Here is a 26509-nt window from a genome sequence, read left to right on the forward strand (position 1 = left end):
ACTGTTTCTGAATAACCATATCTTGTCTTCACTTAATCGGAATCAGTAGTGCCACCATGATATATGACTCTAGCCCTAGGGCCTGAACCTTCCTCACTCCCCCCACTGTTCTATTTTTAATCTATCTTTCTACAGAATTAAAGACTTTCAAGAACTTCTCTCCCCTAAAACAATAGTAAGATAAATAAGTAAATAGATCACAGTTACCTACCGAGTCGTCTAAGGCTCAAAAGAACCAGTATACTTCTTTATCTAAAGCTCATCCTGTGTCAGTTCACATATTGTTTCCTCTGCTGCTAGGCTTTCTTTCAGTTCCACTTCTTACCTTGAGAACATCCTTTAATCTTTATTGTGATGTTTCCCAGGGTCTACTCCTTGTCATGTTCTAGCAAAGAATTTTAACACTCTATTTTCCCCAAGACTCTTCCTTCTATTGTTGTTGAGGTAACATAGCTGCATCAGTGCAATCCATCAGAGTCATTTACATGACTCTGTTTGTACATGTGTAGACACAATCTTGTTTTTATGGTATACTATTTAAGAGGATAATCTGCATGAATGCAGGAATCTTTGCTTCCAATAATTATATTTATATGACGTACAGTAAGCATATGCTACTTTTTAATAAGAAAGTTCAACACAGAAAATATGTAGGTTTAGTATTTTTGCTCTTGAGTATGTCTTTGATATATATGACCTCTTCTTCAATTCTCATATACACTCAACAAATGTAACTATGCTAGCAGTGCTTTGTCTTACAAGCATGTATTCCTATCCACATCTTCATATCACAGTATTCTTTGCCTGCCAAAGAAACTCATCTCTCAGTTTTAGTGAATACTCAGTGAAATGGACAAATGCTGTCAAAGCCATATGAATGATACCTCAAGTTACTCAAATCACTTATTGAGGAATAATTTGTTACATACCATGCCTTCTTCTGGAAGGGTTATTAAAACATGCTATGTGAGCTATAGTGGAACATGTGGTATATAGCTCTTTCTCAAATACCACATCTAGCATTGTTGCCACTCTTTTTACTATTATTGCTTGCTTTTCTAATGATACTACCAACTTCATATAAGATAAATTCAGTATAAGTTATACACTTAATAAATAGTCCTTTGAAATTCAAGACTCAATGTTTTGGATTCTCAGGAAAGCTTTATAAAAAGCATAATGGTATGTGACCTGCCCATCTTGCAAATGCTTTCTATCCTTCAAATAGTCGAAGTATCAACTTTTATACTATTTTTCTCTGTTAAAGATATAATTTTTCTCTGAATACTGTAATATTATAAAACATGAAACAATTTTCACATTTTAAAAACCTTATGCTTACTTAGGACCATTCATGATTCATTTTGTTATACTTCTGGGTTAATAACTCAACAATCAATGCTAGTTTCCCATTTAGTACTTAATGCTGATGTGAGTAACATGGAAGATTTTCAATATGGACATATCACGAGGTCCATTGCTTGAGGCACTATGGTGTCCATTCTGATACCCTATAATATACTAGGCAGCTGAATATCATCTCCAAATTCAGTTTTAAATGCTTGGAACTCACATTTGATCTCATCTCTAGACAATTGTACTCAACTGATTGACTTACAATGCTTGGGAAGTTACTTTTCTAATACCAGCCAATAACAGATAAGGATATCGAAGGATGACAACTTTGTTAGCATTCCATTTATGCTCCAAAGCATAGTCCAGAGACTCCGCTCAAGTAAACTAAGAGTCAGATATACTAATATATTACTCCTTTCTCTTAATACTGCTCTAATACAAAGATACCAAAGCATAGCCCAGAACCTCCAGCCAAGTAAGTACACTAAGATCCAGATTTACTAAGAAATTACTCAATGGTTTCTGTATCAGTTACTGCCTTGGGATCAGGCCCTAACTTGTCTGTGTGATGAGCTATGACTGCAAATAAATTCAAATATATTCAAATAAAGCTGTTCCTCCCTAATTTTTTGATCATAATAGTTTATCCCAGCAACAGAAAAACAAATAAGATGATATTGTAAGCTGTTGTAGAAATGCGGGTTGTTGGGAGGAAACTTTGAAGGCTATACATGGTCTTTGGTCATATATTTCTCTCTGTTTCATGCCTGCCACAGAGTGAATAGTGTCAGGAAAACACTAATAACATCATATTACTACCCTTCACCTCAGACTCAAGCAATGGATGCAGTTACTATGTTTTAAAACCCTGAGTCAAAATAACCTTCCTTCTTTCAAGATATTTCACTCTGGTGTTAGTTACAGTTAAGAAAAGTCTAACACAGTTGACTGCCTTTCTTTATTCAGGTTACTTCTTAAGCAACAAATTGTAGAATTGAGTTATTTTCCATGCTCCTCCTTAATGCAGGGAGCAGGGACTTGATCCTCTCTCAATTTAATGGGTCAGGCTTTGCTGACACCCCATGGGAGCCCTTAACCTTTTGGAGGAGTAGATGCAGGGGATGGGAGTGAGAACTGTGACCTAAATGTAAGATGAAATTTAAAACAGTAAAAATACAAATTGAATTATCTGAACTCATAATGAAATAGTATCCCAAACAGCTATCAATCCTGTGAGACTTTCCTTTTGGGTAAAGTAATTTATAACTGTGTAAAATTAGATGAGTATTATAACCTCTATTATGGCATATGTTTCACAATGGCTGGCATTTGTTTCATGAATGTAGAAAAAGTTCTAGAAGCATGTGGTACTTGGATCAAAGATCTGTCAATAGACTTAACCTCCCAAAATTCTCAATCCCATAAAGAATAAGAGCAGGCTGCCTCAACTTGATATGCCATGCTTTGTTGATCCCCAGTGGGGGGATGACCCTTCTGAGGAGTGGATGGGGAAGTAGAAAGAAGGTAGCCGGGAGAACAGGCAGAGAGGAGGGAAAGAAAACTGACTGGTATGTAAAATAGATAAAATATTTAATAAAAATAAAAACAGTAGGGTCAAATGTAATTCACAAGGCAATCTGAAAATTATTGTATATTTAACAACCAAAATAATTTTATAGCACAAGAGATAACCAAGCATCAATGAAAAAGAATAGATCACGCAAAGGAGCCATCATTTTGGCCTCTTCACTAGGCTGCACTGAGTAGGGTGGGAGACATAGAATCTTTGGATTAAAGCAGTTCAAAAATGTATTATTACTGAAATGTTAAAGATTTTTATTGGGCCGTTGAAAATATTTAGCAAGACAGAGGAATAAGCCTTGGGCATTCTGATGACAAAACTTGGAAGCAGCAGGAAATGTGGAACTGATTCAAGATTAGAGACCTGAGTGGTGCTGAGAGGGGCATATTGGGAGTCCTAGATGAGATCTGGGAAATATAAGGTGAAAACAGAGAAAAGAACTGATTGCAAAGGACACACACCATGAAACTTTCTTTTTTACAGAAAGTAGATTTCCCACCCTTAAATTCATTTCTCTTGATATCCTCTAGAAATATTACCACATATCTTAGGAACATTAACATTCACCTATAAAAATACCCTAATACATTTCTGAGATCTGTCAAAATTTCATTCCTATAAAAACTTACTAATAGACTTATAACTTAAGTAGTTTTCAAATAACAACTTACAATGTAACTAGTAGTATGATGATAACCTGACATTTGAGTTGGGAAACTAGTATATAAAATGTGAATAACTTCTGCAACATCATTCTACATATCATTTTATCTATGTGTAAATGCTTCCTTATGAAGAATACTAGAAAGAAATGTTAATACTAATAAGGTTATCATCTTGCTTCACATTTAGTATGTGTAAATACTTCATACCTGTGGGTCTCTGTAAGTTTTTTTGTACTAAAATCCTCCTGAGAGAGCCATCCATGGCTGCTTCTTCTATATGGGAGTGGTCGCCAATTACAGTCCAGTACATCATCCTAAAGAGAATAGGTCAAGGATATTAGCTTGTAGATTGTGCTGTGAAAACTGTCCTTCCTTTACCATGGCCTATTCAGGCCTCATGTGTCAAAGTGATCCAGTCCCCTCATTAAGCAGATTCCTGACCCAAATTGAAAGCTGTAGAATGTCCAGCTCCAACAGGGAGTCATGTAAAACAGTACTGTTAATAAAATCTTAACCAAATATAAATTTTGAGATATATTTTAATAATATAAAACATAATTTATTACTAGTATAAATTTAGTTCTCAAAACACCATAAAGAAATCTCAAAAAAAACCTGTTTCTATAATTTGAAATCATCTGATAGTGACAGGTTACTCAATATATTATAAATTATGGTCAAATAAATGGGTAATAAATGTAAAATACAAATTTAAAAGGAAACAGACATAAAATTGGAAGATGGACACGGTAGAGAGGGGTCTCTTAAAGGAGTCAAGAGTGATGAGTGAGGGTGTCAGTATGATCAATACATGAAAGAAATCCTCAGAGGAAAGGGAGGGAGTTAGAAGCAGTGGAGGGAGGGGAAACTCTGGTTGGGAAATATTGTATGAGGGAAGAATCTATTTATAAGAAAAATTTAAAATACAGTTATTAGAACAATCCTCCCCCCAAAAGAGTAAGTTTTCTTTCTCTTATTTTCCAGATAGGAAAGCCCAGGCTAGCCTCAGGCTCCTCCTGATTCTTTGAAATATTTATCCTTCTGTCTTCAAGTGCTGAAATTACAGGGAGCTCTAAGAAACTATTTCTTTAAATGAAATGGTTTTCTCATTGAATATAAGATATTCTACAATTTCATTAACCAGGGTTCTTTCTTAGATATTTAAGACTTTCATTTAATGTTTCCCTTTACTTATCAACAGTGTATGGAGGCTTTTAATTTTATACCATATAAAGGATATCACCATATTAAATCATCAAAATATAAAGAGTTACATGTAAATATATGTCTTCATATCTTGCTTGCTTTCCGTAATCTCTAAACACTATCTTTAATAAATTTAAGGTCTTGAAAAATTCATTTCATGTTTAACAGTAATAGTCATGTGATTATCTTCTGCTGTTTTTTTAATCCATGCAAATAAATACTAGAGAATAGGTACTCATGCATACACTCATTGAATAATACAGAAAACATTTATTAAGATATTTTGTGTTAACATCAGAGAAAGGAAATGGTTCTGAGAGAAAAATTTCTCAGGTCTCAGAAATATGTTCTACACTGAATAAAAATATAGAATAGCATTTATAAATATGAACATCTGTATTCTCTCAAGAAACAGAAACACCAAGCATCAACCTACCCTCTTTTAGGATTTACAGCAATAGCATAGGGCTCGCCAGCCATATTAGTCAAGAGTCTGGTGCAGTTGGGGCCATTCAGCTGTCCTACATTGATGGAGTATCTCAGGCTGGTCCAGTGAGTAGTATAGTAACTAAACCAGTGCATTCTAGAATGATCAGTCCAATATATATTTCCTGCAACCCAGTCAACTGCAATATCTCGAGGCCTTTTAAATTCAGGACACTACAAGAAAAAGAGAAAAGCGGTACACCACAGTATTCTCAAGGGAAAATTAGCAACATTTTCTGTACCTACACATTAGAATAGCAGGAATAATAGGGATATTCTAGGTATTATTACACAATATTGTTTCCAATCCTTATAGTCTATCTATCCATTAAAGATAACTTTGCTTAATGTCATGTATTAAATTTACACATGTCTTCTCGTTAGTTATTTACCAATTCTATTTATTAATAGAAGCAATTTCATTTTATGAACTTACACTGATTTTCTTAATATTCAGTCAGTTCTGTGCACACGTTATTTTCAAGATTAAGTCTTTACAATTAACATGATGAATTGATGAATGTTTTCATACATGTTAATCAGAGGACACACACTCATATTTTAAACTATTTATTCAGGATTATAACAGTTGAACCCTAAGATATACACCTATACTTAGCTTGAATAAATAGTGCTAGAAAATCTTTCTAAAGAATGTTTAGTACACATTTTTGTCAATGTGAAAGGCACATATTTCTGTTGATCTCTGACACATTCAATTGACTTTAACAATGGAAAAATAAGTCATATAGATAGACACAGACATTAAGATAGCAAAAACTTTCAGCATGTTTTCAAGGAAGTTGAAATGTCTGTCTGAGAATTTGGCTATTTAGCTATTCTGTTTTACAGAATTATCATGAGCCAAAGTTAAAGGGATTCATATAAGGTACTTGCAAAATAAATTTGCTAAACCCTTTAGTTAACTTCATCACTTTGAGTGGAAATAATATAGTAATTAAATTGACATGGTCAGGTTTATTGTGCATAACCAGAAGACAGAAGGTATTCCCAGGGGTACTATATCAAGACAGAAGCAATTATTTCAGGTGATTAGCATTAGTCCCTAGTCACAGTGGGGAAATGCTATTTTAACATATAGTCTTTTGCATGACTTAGTGATGAACAAATGAAAGTGGTTATTGAAAAGAATACAAAAGATCAAAGAACAATGATTCCAAGGCACTGTCTTGTTGCAAGAGGTTCTTGGCCCAGCAGGTCCTGCCACCCTTGAGACCCCAAACTAACAACTCAAAGACTTATATTAATTATTAAACTGTTGGCAAGTAGTTAGGGCTTATTCTTGGCTAGCTTTGTCTTAATTGTTAACCATTTCTAGTAGTCTAAGTATTTCCAAATGGTCTTATCTTACCAGAGAAGGGTCTGGACCTGCTACTACTTTGGTGGGCTACGTGGCTACTGCTCTCTGCCTACACTTCCCAGAATTCTCCTCTTCTCCTAGTCTTGCTTATCTTCCTGCTTTATTGGCCAACAGTGTTTTATTCATTAATTAATAAGAGAAATGTACACACAGAAGGACAAACCCCATTACTGTCTTCTGCTGACTACTATTTCCTTGGAGAAAGTTCCTTCAATAAATCCTGGAACACAGAAACACTTTCCCTTGTGGTAACAAGTCAGAAAACATGGTAACCAATGTACCTTATTACTTAGTTATAACAGCAGCAATTTCTGTATTCTTTTTGTTTTCATATGAGGTTTTATGTTGACTAAATTATCCTTGGACTTGATTTGTAGTCCAAACAAACTTTGAATTATAACTTTCCTGCCATAGTCCCCAAAGTGACTAGGATTGTAGGCATGAGCCAAAAAGTTCACATAGAAAATTATAATGATCTCTATTATCAGTAATTTGATATGTTTTTGCATCACCAAACAAATTACAAAATTATATATTTCCATATGTCTAGAAACAAATACTGTACTTATGTTCAATATACTCAAAGCTTTGTGAGTTAAATGCAAAGTGCTAAAATGAAGTTCTCTCTAGAAATCTTATATGATTCATATAACTTATATCATATAGTTAGGATATCAGGATTTTTTTCTATTCTCCTCTAAACTGTTTTCAAATAACGCAGTAACATTTAATTAACTGTATTTTGATATTATAGGAATTTGAAAGTAAATATATCATGAAATGACGTATACATGGCATGTCAATGTAAAACATAATTTTACAAACATAAGAAACAGTGTGTTGAATTGCTTTTATACACTGTTTCAAGTCTTTAATTAACTACTTATTGTGTTTGTAACATTAGCAGAATAAACTTTTGCTGTACAGAAAGTATGATGTCACTGATGCTTTGTTAAAAAAATAAACTCATATTCTTGTTTTAATGTCAGGGCCAAAAGCTATGACAATTTCATATAAATTTCTACTTTTTAAAATTATTCTTTCCTGCCGGGTGTTGGTGGTGCATGCCTTTAATCCCAGCACTCGGGAGGCAGAGGCAGGTGGATCTCTGTGAGTTCGAGGCCAGCCTGGTCTACAAAGTGAGTTCCAGGACAGCCTCCAAAGCTACAGAGAAACCCTGTCTCGAAAAACCAAAAAAATTTATTCTTTCCTGTTACTTCATTTATGCTGAAAAGGCTGACTATTCTTCAGTTTTTGTGTGTGACTCCAAGCCACTGACAACTACCAAGCTCTGTCCCTCACATTTAAGAGAACATGGAAGTTGGATTTAGTGATACTTCTTCCAGGTAAATGGTGTGTTGAAGACTGAACCAATGTAAATTCTTGAAACACAAATCAAATTTTAGTTCTTGTTTCTAGTTTAAAGTACATGTCTAGAAACCTGAAAGGGGCTGACATTCATTTTAACCACCAAGGATCCTAGCAGTGTGAATACAAATCTATACTGAGCTGTTGGCTTCTGCTTTCTTTAAACTCCCTGACTCACTGATAAAGTTGATGACTGTTTCTAACGATATTCGATGCTATATAAGGAAAAAGATATATTTATTTACCAGAGAGAGAGAGTCGCACATACCAGGAGTTAGAAGCGTGGCTGGCTTCCAGGAGAAAAAAGGGCAGCCCCTTTTCCTTTCACTTCCTTTTATCTACCTTGACCCCGCCCTGTTGGGCGGATAGCTTTGTGGGGTTCACTCCTACAATTCCCCTTTTAGTCTAAATAGAAGATTTAAATTTGATACACTCCTACAACTGTTCCTTTATGTACTATACATAGGAGTGATAGGGGAAGTTCTGTGTATATGTCAATAAAGCACTGTTGGCCAATAGAGAAGCATGATAGGTGGGACTAGGAGTCCAGGAGGACTCTGGGTAGGAGAAACACAAGGAGTCAAGATGTAACGCCATTGGGGTAGGAAGCCCGGAACTATTCTCCAGTAAGAGAAATACTTAGATTAACAATTATGGGGTAATTACTTAAGTCAGAGCTAGCCAGTAAGAAACAAGCAAGGCCAACAGCTTCATAACTAATATAGCCTCCTGTGTGTTTATTTGGGACTGATGGGGCTCTGGAACCAGGCTGGCGGGAAGGCTTCTCACAAGGAAAAGGTTTCTCTTTACATAGGAGCTTATCCTTGGGGAATTTTCATTTAAGAACATTTTTTCTGGAACTGATTAAGAATGTCTATGAGACTGTTTTGACCTTTCAGTCATTTGTATTTTTGTAATTATACCCATAATTGTGGACTTCTTTTGGTTCTATTACTGGTTTCTAGATCAAGGAATGCTCCCATTACTTCTTATAGCTACTAAGGCTTAATATCATATCAAGGATAGCTATATTCAATTAATTATGACTGAAACCATGATAACACCAGTAACAATATTAATTATCAGGAAATGACTGTAGAAAATTAAACATTGCTGGAGACAGTGATTCAGAGTAATAATGTTTACTGATCTTCACCACAGAGTGCTTTATTTATAGAAGGAGGACAGCAAGAGGACATTCCTCATTATTCCTCATAAATGCCTTTGTTTTTAACATTATATTACAGTCATATCTTTTTCTTCTTCTCTAAATCCTCCCCACACTCCTTCTTACTGTCTTTAAAATTCATGGTTTCTTTACATTAATTGTTGGTGCTTACAAGTATGTATATGTACATACAAATATATCCCTCAACACATAAATGTAACCTGCTCAATCTATTTTCAAGGCAGGCCATTTTGTATTAGATAACTTGTTGGTGTCTTCTTCCCTGGATTAGACTAGTTCTCCCACTTTCAGCATTCCTTACTTGCTCACACATCTTTGTGTGTTTGCTTAATAGAAGTATACAAGGATTTTGAATGGGAAAACACATAGGCAAGTGCCTAATTAGATATAGACACACTAAATAGATATTGACAAGAGAGAATTACAGCATCTTATATTCTATCTGACAAAAAAAAAACCAAAACAAAACAAAATGGATATGCCATCCTAGAGCCTTTATCCAGTAGCTGATGGAAGCAGAAGCAGACACCTACAACTAAACACTGGGCTGAACTTCTGGAATCCAATTGTAGATAAGGAGGAGTAATGAGCAAAGAGGCCAAGATGAGGCTCATGCAACCCAAAGAAACATCTAACCTGAACAAGGGGGAGCTCATGGACTCCAGACTGGGAAACCAGCATGGGACTGATCCAGTCCCCCTGGACATGGGTGTCAGTTAGGGGCCTGTGGCAGTGGAACAGTATTTAACCCTAGTATACAAATGAAATTTTGGAGCCCATTCCACATAGAGGGATATTCTCTCAGTCTAGACACATGTTGGAAGGTCTAGGTCCTGCTCCAAATGATAGGGCAGACTTTGAAAATCCCCATGGGAGGCCTCACCCTCACTGGGGAGCAGAAAGGGGACTGGAGAAAGGAACTATGTGGGGCAGGGGAGGAGGGTAGTGAGAGGGATTAACATGTAAAACAACATTATTTCTAATTTAAATAAAAAAGGAAAAATAAAAACGGATTATGTATTCTGAGTCACAAAGACATGAAAGAGAATGATCTAAAAATACAGAACAATAGAGCATGAACCACATAACCCTAAAAAGATAGAAAAAAAAGGAAAACAAATCAACATCCATAATATTAGAAAGAAAAAGAATGCAAAATTGTTCATTGGTTATTTTGATTAAGCCAGCAAAGAGGTCATTGCATCTGACAGCAGAGTGACATGTACTTTTTGAGAGAGTGTAAGCAACTGAATCTTCTGGCAAACAATGGCTTTGTTAATACAATTGCACAAACTAGAAGACATGTGTTGACTGATTTCTTCAGAAAAAAAAATAAACAGTCTATGTCTTGCTAAGATTTCTAAATACACAGATAAATTAGACACCTTGAGGCATCTTCCTATCAATCCATTGGTCAAATGAATGAATTCATTAAGCCTCACAGAGAAGCTGACAGCTTAATTGCAGCAAAATTGGAAGATTCTACTTTAATAATAAATCCTCTCTACTATGTACTGTGTGCTATCAGTCACAATTTTAGCTTCAGTACTAAATATACTTTACTGAACACATTTGTTTCATAATGGGTAGAGAAAAGATTATAAAAGACGAGTTCAAGAATTTGAACTCTAAAAATCATGCTTCCTTTTTTAAAAATGTTATAGTCAGCTATATATTTTTAGAATGTTCAGTGACCTGGTATATAAAATCACCTAACAAATTCAAACTCTAGATTTTCCTGGGGCACTCAGCCTATACCCAAGTCCATCTGAGGCATCCAAAGGTGAGTTAACTCATATTTGACACAGAATCACAAAAAGAAGTCTACATGTTCAGGCCTCACCACAAAATAATGGAAGAAATTTGAAAAGTGATGAGAATATATCCATCCTTACTCAAAAGCAACAGTTATATAGAAATGTTCTTAAATGGGAATTGCCTAAATGAACACCAGGACCCAGGTCTCAGAGATATAATCATAAACATCTTCAAAGAATTCAAGGAGTATAAAGAAGACACGAAATACTAAATGCATTTAATGAGAGCAGTAAAAATGCCTGAGGGATGCCAAAAAAATCATGGATATATCTGAATGAAATGATGAAGGAAATTCAATATTTGAAAGCTGAATAATGTAAAGAAATAAAAATATTGAGGAAAACTCAAGCTCAAATGGGAGGAAATTAAAATTCAATAATTGAATTAGAAAACTCACCAAAAAACTAAACAAGTAAAATGAACTGAATGAAAATGTAATATTAGGTAAGAAGATAAAGTAAAGTAATTTGACCACATGAACCAAGAATACAAAAAATTAAACACACACACACTCACCCACACACGGAACATGAAAGAATTTTTGACACCATTAAAATTCAAATCTTCTAATTATAGTCATAAATCAAGGGCACATACCATAGGCCAATAGGATAAACTAGATATCCAACTATATAGTGGGAAGAAAACTTCCCCAAATTAGGCAAATGCACACTTATAAAGATATATGGAGCACACAGAACTCAAATTAGACATGACAGAAAAGAAATTTCCCATAGAACATAATAGTTAAATCATTAATTATATGAAGCAAATAAATAGCATTGGAAACTGCAAGAAGAAAATAAAAGAGGAACACAAGTTACATATAAAGGAAAGCCCATTGGGATAATAGCTATTTCTCTAGTAGGATAACTGAAAGCCAAATGGACCTGGGACAAAAACTTCATGTAGATCATGGATGTCAACCTAGAGCTCCATACCCTTTAAAAGTATGTGCCAAATTTGAGAAGACAGATATTCCCTATGATATAAATATGCTAAAGTGATTCATGTCCATTAAACTATACTTACAGAGAATACTGGAAGCAATACTTCAGAATAAAGAGAGGAATAAGCCCAAAGAGTATACAAAGAAAAAAGAATGGTTATAATCATCGAGATATAAAGCAGAAATAGGAACACAATAGAAAAAACCAATATTTTGAATAAATACACACCTTTCTTTTTTTAATTTCATTTCTTTTATCATTGTAGTCCACTAGTGGAGTGTATTCTTAATCATTCTGGCAAATATCCCAAGCTGGGTAAATTTATTAAAAAAAAACTGTCCCCACAAATCCAGCTTTTGGTACAATGCACACTTTTCAAAAATAATGTTAAATATTGATGGTCTCAAGTCTCCATTCTTAAAATAATCTCAGTTGAATAAATTAAGAATTAAAATCCACTCTTCTGCCCTTACAAGAAACTCAATTTAGCTTTTAATTTATGTACCACCACAAGGGAAAAGATAGAAAAAATATTTGTTCGTGTTTCAAACAAATGAGACAAAGAATCAAGTGGGCTTTCATATTATAATATCTGACAATACAACCTTAAATTAAAACTAATCAGAAGAAATATAAAGAAATTCTATCTAAACAAGAGGACAATAAAACATAACACTTCTACACACACACACACACACACACACACACACACACACACACATATATATATATATATACACATTAAACCCAGTTTCAGTTTCACAGAAATGGTACTATTGGACATAAAAACACAGATCAATTCAGAAATCATTTGAAATCAATTAGCAACCAAATTGCTAGTAAATACACAAACTACTAGATATTAAAGCAATGTATTCCTGAGTGGAAAGGACATCAAAGAAGAAGGCCAGAGACTATAAACTAGAACAACAAACCCTTGTCAAATTGAACAGAAACAAGGAAGAAATCTAAATCAACAGACTCAGTATTGAGCAGAGAAAGACTACATAAGATATGAAAGAAATTGAGAATATCTTAAATGACTTCTTTAAAATCATATAGTGAGTTAACATAAAATATCTAAGAGAATGGATTAATTTCTAGAAACATCAAAACCATCAAAGTCAAACCAAGAAGAGAATAACATCCTAAAAAGATTCATAACAAAAAAAGACCTAAGGAGTAATAAAAATCCTTTCAAGAAGACATCAGAGAAATCATCCATTATGACCAAGTAGACTTCATCCCAGGGATGCATGGAAAGTTCAACATACAAAAAGATATCAATGTAATCTACCATATAAACAAACTGCAAAAGAAAACTACATGAACATCTCATTAGATGCTGAAAAAGTCTCTGACAAAATCCAACACCCCTTCATGATAAAGGTACTGGAAAGATCAGTGATATCAGGAACATACCTGAACACAATAAAAGCAATATACAGTAAACCAACAGCCAACATCAAACTAAATAGAGAGCAAACTCAATGTGATAACTCTGAAAACAGGAAAAAGACAAGGCTGTCCACTCTCTTTGTATGTTTTCAATATTGTACTTGATATTCTAGATGAAGAAATAACACAAAAAAAGGAGATCAAGGGGATACAAATTGGAACCAAAGAAGTCAAACTTTCACTATTTGCTGATGATAGTATAGTATACATAAGTGACCCCCCCAAAAAAAAAACTCACATGGGAACTCCTACAGCTGATAAACTCCTTCAGCAAAGTAGCAGGATACAAGATCAATGCAAGAAAAATCAGTTGCCCTACTATATACAAATGATAAATGGAATGAGAAAGAAATCAGAGAAAAATCACCATTTAAAATAGCTACAAACAACATAAAATACTTTAGGATAATATTAATAAAAAAACAGAAAGACCTGTATAGCAATAACTTTGGTTCTTTAAAGAAAGAAATTAAAGAAGATACCAAAAAATGGAAAGATCTTCCATGCTCTTGGATAGGTAGGATCAACATAGTAAAAAATGGCAATCTTGCCAAAAGCAATCTACAGATGCAATGCAACCCCCATCAAAATACTGGCACAATTCTTCACAGAACTTGAAATAAGGATACACAATTTTATATAGAAAAATGAAAGACCCAGGATAGGCAAAACAACCCTGTGCAATAAAGGAACTTTCATGGCATCACCATCCCTGACTTGAAGCTTTATTATAGAGCTATCGTCCTGACAACAGCTTGGTATTGGCATAAAAATTGACAGGTAGAACAATGGAGTCGAATTCAGAACCCCGATATCAACCCACAAACCCACGAACACCTGATTTTTTTTACAAAGAAGCTAAGATTATAAAATGAAAAAAGGAAAGCATCTTCAACAAACTGGCATAACTGGATGCTAGTGTGTAGAAGACTGAAGATAGATCTATATCTATTACCATGCACACAACTTAAGTCCAAATGGATCAAAGTCCTCAAAGTAAATCCAGCTATGCTGAACATCTTAGAAGAGAAAATGGGAAGTACCCTGGAATGAATTGGTATGGGGAATTGCTTCCTGATCATAACACCAGTAGTAGACACTGACTTTCACAATTAATAATTGGGACCTCCTGAAACTGAGGAGTTTCTGTAAGGCAAAGGACACTGTCAACAAGACAAAACCGTATCCCACAGAATAGGAAAATGTAAAGAGAAGCCTTCCCACCAGCCTGGTTCCAGAGCCGCATCAATCCCAAATAAACACACAGGAGGCTATATGAATTATGAAGCTGTTGGCCTTGCTTGTTTCTTACTGGCTAGCTCTGACTTAAGTATTTACCCTATAATTATTAATCTAAGTATTTGTCTTACCGGAGAAATTTCCGGGCTTCCTACCCCATGGCGGTTACATCTCGACTCTCTGTGTTTCTCCTACCCAGAGTCCTCCTGGACTCCTAGTCCCACATATCTTGCTTCCCTATTGGCCAACAGTGCTTTATTGACATATACACTGGACTTCCCCAACAGGAAAAGATATCCACCATCTGCACATCTGACAGAGGGCTGATTTCTAAAATATACAAAGAACTCAAGAAGCTAGTCATTATAACACCAAATAATCCAATTAAAAAATGGGTTACAGAACTAAATAGAGAGTTCTCAACAGAGTAATCCAAAATGACTGAAACACTTAAGAAAGTGCTAAACATCCTTAGTTGTCAGGAAAATGCAAATCAAACAACTCTGAGACACCATCTTGCTCTTGTCAGAATGTATAACATCAAAAAATCAAGGGCAGCTTATGCTGGAGAGGATATGAAGAAAAGGGAATACTCCTCCACTGCTGGTGGAGTGCAAACTCATTCAGCTACTTTTAAAAATGGTATGGAGGTTTGTAGGAGTGAACCCCACAAAGCTATCCACCCATGAGGGATTGGAAGGAGGTGTTCAGACTTAGGCATCCTTTTCAGATAAGTTTAGAATTTAGGCAGAATGGATTTGTTTAGCTTAGGATAAGTAGATTATAACTTAATTATCACCCTCTATGTATATATGTTGTATATGTTTGAGTTTGTATCAAATTTAAATCTTCTATTTAGACTAAAAGGGGAATTGTAGGAGTGAACCCCACAAAGCTATCCGCCCATGAGGGCAGGGACATGTAAACTGACACATGTAGATATAAAAGAAAGTAAAAGGAAAAGGAACCTCCCTTTTCTCTTGGAAGCCAGCCATGCTTCTAACTCTTAGCTAGTGCGACTCTCTCTGGTAAATAAATATATTGTTTTCCTTATAGCATTGAATATCCTCTTTGTTGGTTCCTCAGGAAAATGGGAATCAGTCTACCACAACATCCAGCAATTCTACTCTTAGGCATACAACCAAAAGATGCATATTCATACAAAAAGGCCATCTGTTCAACCATGTTCATAGCAACATTATTTTTAATAGCCAAAACCTGGAAGCAACCAATATGCCCCTCAACTGAAGAATGGATAAAGAAAATTTAGTACATTTGCACAACGGAGTACTACTCAGCTGGTAAAAAAAACAATGGAATCTTGAAATTCATAGGCAAATGAATGGAACTAGAAGAAACCATTATGAGTTAGGTAACCCAGTTACAAAAAGACAAAGATGGTATGTGCTCATTAATATATGAATTTTAGACATAGAACAAGGTATTAGCCTACAATCTAGACCGCCAGAAAAGCTAGGAAGCAAGGAAGACCTAAGAGAAAGACTTACATGGTCCCCCAGAGAAGGGGAAAGGGACAAGCTTCCCTGAGCTAATTGGGATCTTGAGGGGAGGGTAGAGGGAGTTAGGAGAAAGGGAGAAGAGTAGGGAGAGGAGGACATGAGGGAGCAGGAAGATTGAGTCAGAAGAATAGAAGAGAGCAAGAAAAGAGATACCATAATAGAAGGAGCTATTATAGGTTTAAAGAGAAATCTGGCACTAGGGAACTGTCCAGAGATCTATAAGGATGACACTAATTAAGAACCTAAGCAATAGTGGAGAGGCTACCTTAAATGCCCTTCTCTGATAATGAGCTTGATGACTATCTTATATGCCATCCTAAAGCCTTATCCAGTAGCTGACAGTAGCAGAAGCAGACACCCACATCTAAGCTCTGAGCTGATCTCCTGGAATCCAGCTGCAGAGAGGGAGGTGTGATGAGCAAAGACCTGGCTGGAGAAAACCACAGAAACAGCTGACCTGAACAAGTAGAGCTCTTGGTTCCCAGACTGATAGGTGAGAATCCAGCATAGGACTTATGCAGAAATCCCTGAATATGGATGTCATTTACGAGGCTTGGGCAATCTATGGCAACTCTGGTAGTAGATCAGCATTTATCCCTATTATGTGAAGGGACTTTGGGAGCCCATTCCACATAGAGGGATACTCTCTCAGCCTAGACACATAGGGCATAGCCTAGGACCTGCTCCAAGAGAAATGACAGATTTTGAAGATCTCCAAGAGGTCTCATCCTCCCTGTGGAGCAGAAAGGGCATGAGATAGGGGATTGGTAGGGGGCAGGGAAGGAAGGGAGGGATAGGGAACTGGTATTGACCTGTAAAACAAGTTTGTTTCTAATTTAAATAAAATTTAGAAAAAGAAAAAGGAAAAAATATCCTTTCAAGAACAACACAAGCTTGGCTCATATTGATTCACAGTAGAATTCCACAAGACCTTCAAAGATCCACAAGCAATACTTTAAATTTTTTTCCATTCCCAGAGAGAGAAAGAGCATACCCAAACTCCTATGAAGCCACTAATACTCTAAAACCAAAAGCCAGATAAAGAAATACACCACAGAGAGAGAGCAAGAGACAGTTCCATAGAACAATATTTGGCTGAACATGTATTCAAAATTCCACAGCAAAATATTTCTAAGTCAAATATAGGCATTTACCTAAACTATCATCCTCCATTCTCAATTTGTATTTATACAGGAGATTAGAGATGGAACAAAATGAAAATACTGAAATTTCTAATGAGTAAAAAAAAAAGAATACATCTTAAAGTTCATTGTAATGACAAATGGCCAAGGATTGCCAAGACATCCCTGAGCAAAAAATAACAACACTGGAGTGATTATCATTCCAGATTACAAGATATATTACAGAATAGCAAATTAAAAAGAGTATGGTACAGTTACAAAAACAAGCATGCACAGGTCAGGGGAATAAAATAAAAAACTCAAAAGTATGTGTGCTTAAGTAAAGCCAAGTGATATTTCAGAAAATTACCAAATATACACACTAGAAAAAAGACAGCATTTTCAGTAAATTATGCAAACTTGATGTCAATGTGAACAAGAATGAAATTGACCTTTATCTACATTATTTTACATAAGAAAACCAAATGAATCAAAACCTTCAGTATGAAATCTCAAACAATAAAAATTCTAAAAGAAAACTTCGGCAGTACTCTTCAATTTACAGATGTAGGAAAGAATATTTTGTTAGGACTCCATTTGTTCAGGAATTAAGAACAATAAATGACAGGTGAGATCCCATGCTACTAAAAGCTTCTGCACAGCAAGAGAACTGACTGGAAAAGCAGTCAACTCAATGGAAGAAAGTCTTTGTCAGCTGTACAAAGGAAAAAGGATTAATATCCATAATATACAAAGGACTGAAAAACGAATATTCAACACAACAAATTACTCAATTCAAAATTGACTAGTCATCTGTACAGAATTTGCAAAAGAAGAAAAAAATAATGGCTACCAAATAGCTTGAAATGTCAAGATCCTTAGCTATGAGGGAAATGCATACCAAAACAACTCTGATGTTTTGTCTTACCACATTCAAAGTGACAAATATCAGCAAAACAACCAAAAACCAATGCTGGAGAGAGTGAGTGAAAAATGAAACTCTCATAGGGCATTGGTGGCACACAACTTTAATCCTAGCACTCAGGAGGTAGAGGCAGGTAGATCTCTGTGAGTTCAAGACCCGCCTGGTCTACAAGAGCTAGTTCCAAGACAGTCTCCAAAGTCACAGAGAAATCCTGTCTCAAAAAAAAAAAAAAAAAGAAAAAAAAAACTGGAACCCTCATTCACTGTTCTGTTTAAGGAATCAGTGTGTCAGTGTGGAAAATTCCCAAGAAGCTACAAATAAATCTACCATATGTCCCAGCTGTACCACGGTCTGCATGTGCTGACAGGACTGGACATTTTACTCTACAGATTCTTGCTCAGCCATGTTGAAAGCTTAAAAGATAATGAAATTGTGATACATATACACAATGGAATATTATGTAGTCTTAACGAAATAAAACATAACATTTGTAGGTAAATTGCTAGAGATAGAAAATACTTTATGTAAGTAGATAACTCAGATTGAGAAATGAAAATACCACAAACCTTCTCTTACCTACAATCCCTAACTCACAATTCGACACTTCCATGCCCAGCCTTCTGAGAAGAAAACACATTGTACATCTCTCCCTTTGAAGAAACAACCATGTGTGCATAACATTTCTGGTTTCCCCAGTATTTGTAAGTGAGCACAAAAATGCATAGGCATTGTACATCAACTTCTCCACTGAGGGAGTTCAGGCCAGAAAGTCACATCAGGAATATACAGGCAGAAATTGATTGAAAAGCTATGAAAGAACACTTCTCCCTGTCTTGTTTCTTACTACTTTCTCAGTCTGCTGACAGCTTCCAGAACCAGCAGCCCAGAAGTGGTACTGCCCAAAATGAGCTAAAAACCTCCTACATCAATCATCAGGGAAGAAATTGTACCTCAGGCTTGTTCATAGTACATTCTGCTGGGAGCATTCTCTCAGTTACGTTTCTCTCTTTCATTGTGACTCTAATTTAATGACACATAATCTAGCCAGCACAAGCACCCTCATAAGTTATGGAATCACAACCAATCAGACAAAAATGCATATGCATATTAGCAACACAAAATGAACTCAGCAGGTTGGATAACTAAACAGTAAGAGGCCATGCGTTTAAGAATAGAGTGGGACACAGGAGCAATTAGAAAGAATAGGAGGGGAGAAATGAGGTAAGTACACAAATTATGTGTGAAAATCTCAAAAATAAATGCATTTTTAAAATTAAACAAAAATAATACGGTTGAAAAACTATCACAGGGTCTAAAGTAAACTTTAAGGGTAAAAGGAATCTTCTGAAATATGTTAATGGCAAAATAAGCCTCTCAACAATGAAGAGAATAGAGTGGACAATTTGTTCCTGTGTATTTTTTTGTGGTTTTAGGATAATGCTGTAGGAGAACAGTGTGGTGGGAACTGTGGGAACAACAGACCTTGGCCAGAGGCCCACTTCCCCATCAGCCTGGGAGCAGGCAGCTTTAAGACAATGTTTACTAAAAACATGTTTACTAAAAACAGTATGGTGCCTTAAGAAATGTTTACCAGAGCAATAAGATAAGGGCTCACCCACAGGAACACAGTGAACTTGACTTTTTCTAATGACTAACTGCCTCTTTTATCAGGGCATATAATAACCAGCCAGGGTAAGAATAAAGTGAAGCCTTCTTGAGGGGCCTTCTTGGAGCCTTCTGAAAGCCTTCTTGAAGCTTTCCTTGCATCCCTGATTGGTCCCTGTGTCATCAATCCCGACACCCTCTGCACATTCTCGGACACAGATATACTTTCAGATAGATCAGAAATTTAAACGTAAAAAAGTACCCAAAGTAAAGAGAAGGTTAATGTAGAGAACAGAAAGTGTCTGCAGGGTTAGATGGAAGATAAGTTCAATGTGGTATGATATCCAGGAAAATACAATAACATTAAAGCACCTGAAAACCAAATTCTCTGTGTAGCACAAATTATCAGGGAAAAAAAAAACTAAACAACAAATGAAACATGAATGAATGTGAAGGAAACACTCATGGTTGCAGAAGCCTGGCACGCCCGAGTGTTGTCACGTAAAAACAAAAGCCTTCTAGAGAAAAAATAAAAAAAAGCATCATGAAGAAAGTACTGAAGGTAGTAAACCATTGACCAAAAAAGAAACAAAATAGAATTCAGACTTCATATACGTTTATAAAACATACATCAAAATGGAAAAAAAAAGTATCATTATACAGACCATGAGCATTTGACAGCATAAATAGCAGTCTGCATTTTAAATGGAAATCTGTAATCCTAGCTAGTATTCCAAACATTTTTGTAATTTCCAAGGTGAATATCCTTGTCAGTTAAAAAGAAGAAAAAAACCTTATTAAAATTTCCAGTACTCCCAGACTCACCCCCAGCTCTGTAGCAGAACACCTGCAATAACCTCCTCCATCTCATGTCTAGTGGAAACCACAGACCTTCCCCTCCTAACTCTGCTAAACCACTTGTTATATCCGCAGGCACTCCTTGCTAGTCCACAAGACATTCCTGCTGTGGAAGAAAGTAGAATGACAACAGATCTTCTTCTCTTCTTCTGTTCCCCTAGAGCCATTCTTCTAGACTCACCACCAGCTCTGTAAGGAACAGCTGCTTCAGTTTCTATTTCCTTTCTGACACCATCCCCAACATATCACAAATCTTCCTCTCCAACTTTGCTTACCTGTGGTGATGTATTGTTTCTGACCTAATAAACCTTGTCTGGAGATCAGAATGCATAGCTAGCCACAACTATGGAGTCCAGACAGTGGTAGTACAAGCCTTTAATCCCAGCACTAAAGAAGGAGTAGGAGGAGAGTCTCAGAGCAAGCAAATAGTCTCTAGCCACATTAAGGATAGGGTTGCGCCAGCCTTGGTAGAGATAATAGCTCTCAAGTGGTTTGGCTGCTTTGCTTTTCTGATCTTCAGCTTAAACTCAAATATCTGTCTCTGGGTTTTTATTATTCATTCTACACTTACCCCCAACTAGGTCATTCTCCTAGCCCAGATCACCTGCAGGAATTCCCTGGGAACACAATCCCAAGTCTCATCTCTGGCTATGCAAAAGAATGTCTACTGCAGCAATCTGTCTTCCCCTTCCCAAATAAATCATAGACCCTACAGATCTTCCCTCCCAATCCCTCTTCCTCCATACATTGCTTATCCAAGCCAATAACTATAGCTGGCATTATCTACTAATTGGCAGGTCACTCCTGACAAGAAAGCAGGTGGTCCGCTTGTAGATCCTCTCCTCTCCTTCTTTTCCTTCAAATACAAATCTGCAAATTTATCCCTAGCTCCAGGAAAATAAATAAGCAGATCCTAATGGAACACCCTCCTTTCCTCCCTTCTGTGAACCTCCTCAGTAGCCTAGCCTATCCATATCCATATGTGTCAGCTCCCAATACCCAGAAAACTTTTAAACCTGTGGCCATACCTAAAAGCACCACAGAAAATTTCCTCTTAGAAAATATCCGGCCACCACACTCTCCTCAAATCCTGAGAAGGACAGAAACAATGTCCTACAAGCTGCAAGATCACAGTAATTATACAGCCTTTGCATCACAAATAAGTTAGAATTAAGGATTCTTCTGAATGATGAAACCAGTACAAAAGGTGTATCTAGCGTTATAATGTCATGAATGGATTGGCTGTGTCTTGCTGTAGAGTCTTCCTGTAGTTTATTGCTTTCTGTAACAAACTTGGGATTTATTTCCCACAGTTCAACACCATCTGATCATTTACTGGGAACAAAATTCTCCTTTGCATTTGGAGTTTTACTGATTACATTCCCTAATTATTTGTAAATACCTGTTCTCCATTAGCATGTCCTAGTTTACTGATTATATACCTTAGCTATGTGTGAGACCTATTTCTCACTATCAGGTCCTTGTTCCCCTCTCCATTGCAATTACCTTTTTTTTTTTTTTTTTTTTTTTTTTTTTTGGTTTTGACGAGACAGGGTTTCTCTGTATTGTTTTGGAGGCTGTCGGTCCAGCCCAGCCTCGAACTCACAGAGATCCGCCTGCCTCTGCTTCCCGAGTGCTGGGATTAAAGGCGTGCACCACCACTGCCCGGCCCAATTACCTTTATTGACAGGCATTTGGTCAGTGTTTAGGGCCTAGGCAAAAGCATCCCATCTAATACATCCCCAAATATCCAAGGACACAGAATTACTACACATCCAAAGTAGTTGATTCAGAGCTGCCTAGACGAATAGAAAACGTAGGCAGATAGAGAAAGCGATAACCTAAACTAACCATGCACTAAAAGATTCTCAAACTTCTTCTTGTATTAATTTAAGATTTTTGCTCAGAGGTTTACTGTTCCCTTCTCTTTCCCCTGAGAAGATAAACACATAGGTAATCAGTCCATTTGCTCATCCTCAGGGAAAATTAATCTTTCCTAGGGCCTGTGCTGCCACCCAGGATAGAGCACTGGAAGGAGCCAGGTTCTCTTTCTTGTGCAAATTAAATTTAGGCTCTCTCTTTGACCTGCAGCACTAAGTAAAGGATGCTAAAAGTTTCACCTAGCAGTTTTAGTTTATTGCTCTGTGTGTAAATCTTTTTTGTTGTTGTTGTTTTGTTTTGTTTTTTTGTTTGTTTGTTTTACGAGACAGGGTTTCTCTGTATTGTTTTGGAGGCTGTCCTTCCAGCCCTGCCTCGAACTCACAGAGATCCACCTGCCTCTGCTTCCCGAGTGCTGGGATTAAAGGCGTGTGCCACCACTGCCTGGCACTGTGTGTAAATCTTATCTGCCTTGCTGACCCTGAAAAACTAAAGCCTCACAGTGTACCGTAAAAAGAATTACTGTTACAAACATTATATATATCTGTACCCCCAAGAACTGGGGGGAGACAAGATAAAGAGAAACAAAGAAACAGAAAAAAAAGAGAGGGAGAGAGACAGAAAAAGAAAAAAAGTCTAAAGAACATGCAAAGGAGTAATTGTGTGTGAGTCAATTCCTTTTTTTCCCCTCAGATTTTAGTTCTCTTGATTATTTGTAGTTCCTCTTTTTAATCCCGGAGCAAAAATTTTAAAAGGCGGATCTTTAAAGTTTTCGACAACAAAGGAACAAAACATCTAGCCAACATAGCAAAACAAACAAACAAATAAAAGTAACAAAACAAAACAAAAAACCAGATAACAGCACTTAGAACTAAAATTTCACCAACCCCCCAAACCCTAATTGCCTACATAAAAGCACAATCAGCTACCACTGCAGACTCTAAAAATTCCAACATAGGAGGAGCACAAAAAAAGGACCTTAAAACAGGTTGTATGAATATGAAAGTGATCCTTAAAGTGGAAGTAATCCTTAAATTCATTAAAGATATCTAGGAAAACACAAGCAAAGATTTGATTCCTTAAAGAAAGCCACATAAATGCAAATAAACAATCAGAAGAAATGAATAAAGCTATTTAAGACCTGGAAATGGAAAAAACAGTCAATAAGATTGGCAAATCCTTATGCATATTAACTAAAAGACACAGAAAGATGATTCAAACTACCAAAAGCAGAGTTAAACTAACTGGGGAATCTGGAAATGAAAAAATTAGGAATTTGAACAGGAACTAGAGAAGTTAGCTTCTCCAATATAATATAAGAGTAAAATCATACCTACTCAAGATGTGATATGACAAAATGTATAAATAGGTCAATGAAAGCATTGTATATAATAATCTGGCAGAAAACACCAAGAAATCTGCAACACTATGAGAAGAACAAATCTGTAAATAATAGAAATAGATTGGGGAGAAAGCCCAGGCCAAGGGGAAAAAAATCATGGGATAAATTTTGCCTAACTAATGAAGGCAAGGTCTTTAAAGGTATAGGAAGTATAGAGCACACCAAATAATTAGGTAATAGAAAAGAAGGTGCCATGGGCACAAAATAATCATAACACTGAACATACAGAACAAAGAAAGAATATTGAAAAGTGCAAGAGAAAATGACCAAATACTTTGTATATACAGACATATTAGAACTGCAATTGACTTCTAAATGAGCACTCTAAAAGCCAGAACAAAACATATCCAAACTTTTGGTGTACAATCAAAGCTGTTCAAGAGGGAATTTCATAGCAGCAAGTATCTATATAAAAACAAACAAAAAAGACAAAAACAAAACAAAACAAACAAGCAAGAGATCTCATACAAGCAGCTTAACAGCATACCTGAAAGCTCTATAACAGAAAGAAGAAATTACAACCCAAAGGAATAATTAGTCAGAAATAAACAAACTCAGGCATGATATCAATAAAATAGAAATAAGCAAAATAATGTAAACAATCAATGACACAAAAAGTCGGTTCTTTGAAAGCAATCAATAAGACTGTCAAACGCGTATGTGTATTGGCTAAAAGACACAGAAATATGATTCAAACTCCCAAAAGCAGAAATAAAGCATGGCACATAACAGGCACCAAGAAATTCAGAGAATCATAAGGATATACTTTAAAAACCTGTATCTCATAAAATTAAAAACTCTGAAATAAATGAATAATTTCTCCATATGTCTCACTTACTAAAATTAAATCAAGATAAAAGAAGCAATTTAGACAGATGTATAACCTCTAATGAAATATAAGCAGTCATTAACAGTTCCCCAAGCAATAAAAACCCAACACCCAGGGCCAGATGGTTTTAGTACAGGATTCCACCAGACTTTCAAAGAAGAATTAATGCCAATACTCCTCAGATTATTCCACAAAACAGAAAAAAAGGGAACACTGAGTTCACAGTAACTAACTTTGATGCCCAAATCACAAAATGAGTCAACAAGGGAAGAATTACAAAATGAATTTCCCCCTCATGAACATAAAATAAATGCAAGCAAAATTCAAGAACACAACAAAAATATCATCCTCCTTGATCAAATAGTCGGGGGATGATTCAATATGTGGAAATTAGTAAATGTATTCATTGTATAAGCAAATTGAAAAACAAGCACAAGATGGTTTCATTATAGTTCAGAAAATCACCTTGACACAGTCCAGCACCTCTCTATAATATAATTCCTGGAGCAATTAGAGATATAAGGGATATACCTAAACATAATAAGGGCAGTTTACAGCAAATCCATAGTGAATATCAAATGAAATGGAGAGAAATTCAGAACATTTCTTCTAAAATCAGAAACAAGTATGAGTTTTTCAGTTCACTCACTCCCCACCTATTGAATACAGTATTTAAAGTCTTAGCTAGAGGTAATGAGGCACTTAAATGAGATCAAGAGAAAAAAGTTGAAAAGGCTGAAATTAAAGTATATTGGTAAATAATATGATAATATTCCTAAATTACTCAGAAATTCACCACAAAAGTCCTACAGCTGATGAAAAAAGTCAGCAAAGTGAATGGATATAAAATTGAATGACAAAAAAATCATTAGTATTCCTATAAACAAAAAAGAAAGAAAATAGGGAAACAACATATTTATCAATAGCCTTAAATAATATAAAATATTGTGGGCTATCTCTAACCAAGCAAGTAAACCTTTTATGATACAAATTCCAAGTCATTGAAGAAAGAAAATGAGGCAGATATTAGAAGATATAAAGATCTCCCATTCTCCTGTATTGGCAGGATTAACACTGTTTTCTAAAGCTATCCTACCAGTAGCAATCTGCAGGTTAAGTGCAAACCCTACAAAAAGTCCAACACAATTCTTCATAGATTTTTGAAAGGACAAAACTCAGCTTCAATAGAATACAAGTATAAAACCAGAACATGGGGTAGCTAAAATAATCTTGTACAATAAAAGATCTCCTGATCTGCTGGAGGTCTCACTGTTCCTCTATCGAATTGTGCTACAGAGATATAGTAATAAAAATAGCATGGCATTGGCATAAAACCAGACATGGTGACCAATGGAGTTGAGTTGAAGGCTTGTAATAATTCCACACATGATTTTTGACATAAAAAACTAAGAAATATACACTGGGAAAAATATAGCATCTTCAACAAATGGTGCTGGTTAAACTGGATACTGTACGAATAAGAACCCAAATCTATACAAATTTACAAGCCTGCACATAACACCAAATGGATCAAGACCTCACCATTAAATAAGATAACTTGAACCTGATAGAAGTGAAAGTGGGGAATACCCTTGAAGTCATTGGCATAGGAGAAGAATGTCTGAATATATTAAGTATGGGCACTAAAATAATTAGCACATGTCATCTCATGT

The 26509-nt window shown here is 35.8% G+C and overlaps 1 protein-coding gene across 5 annotated transcripts in view; it reads right to left on the reverse strand.

Annotated features, from left to right (window-relative positions):
- Window positions 1-26509, reverse strand: part of Lrp1b (LDL receptor related protein 1B) — a 1890041-nt gene that overhangs the window by 87037 nt on the left and 1776495 nt on the right. For all 5 annotated transcript variants that reach the window (XM_040745299.1, XM_040745298.1, XM_040745301.1 and 2 more), the window contains 2 exons: window positions 5246-5469; window positions 3811-3917 (listed from right to left, as the gene is read on the reverse strand). In XM_040745299.1, coding sequence (XP_040601233.1) covers window positions 3811-3917; window positions 5246-5469 — 331 coding nt within the window. The remainder of the gene's footprint in view (window positions 1-3810; window positions 3918-5245; window positions 5470-26509) is intronic.

This window comes from Mesocricetus auratus, unplaced genomic scaffold (assembly GCF_017639785.1).
Source record: "Mesocricetus auratus isolate SY011 unplaced genomic scaffold, BCM_Maur_2.0 Super-Scaffold_100004, whole genome shotgun sequence".
Lineage (NCBI taxonomy): Eukaryota > Metazoa > Chordata > Mammalia > Rodentia > Cricetidae > Mesocricetus > Mesocricetus auratus.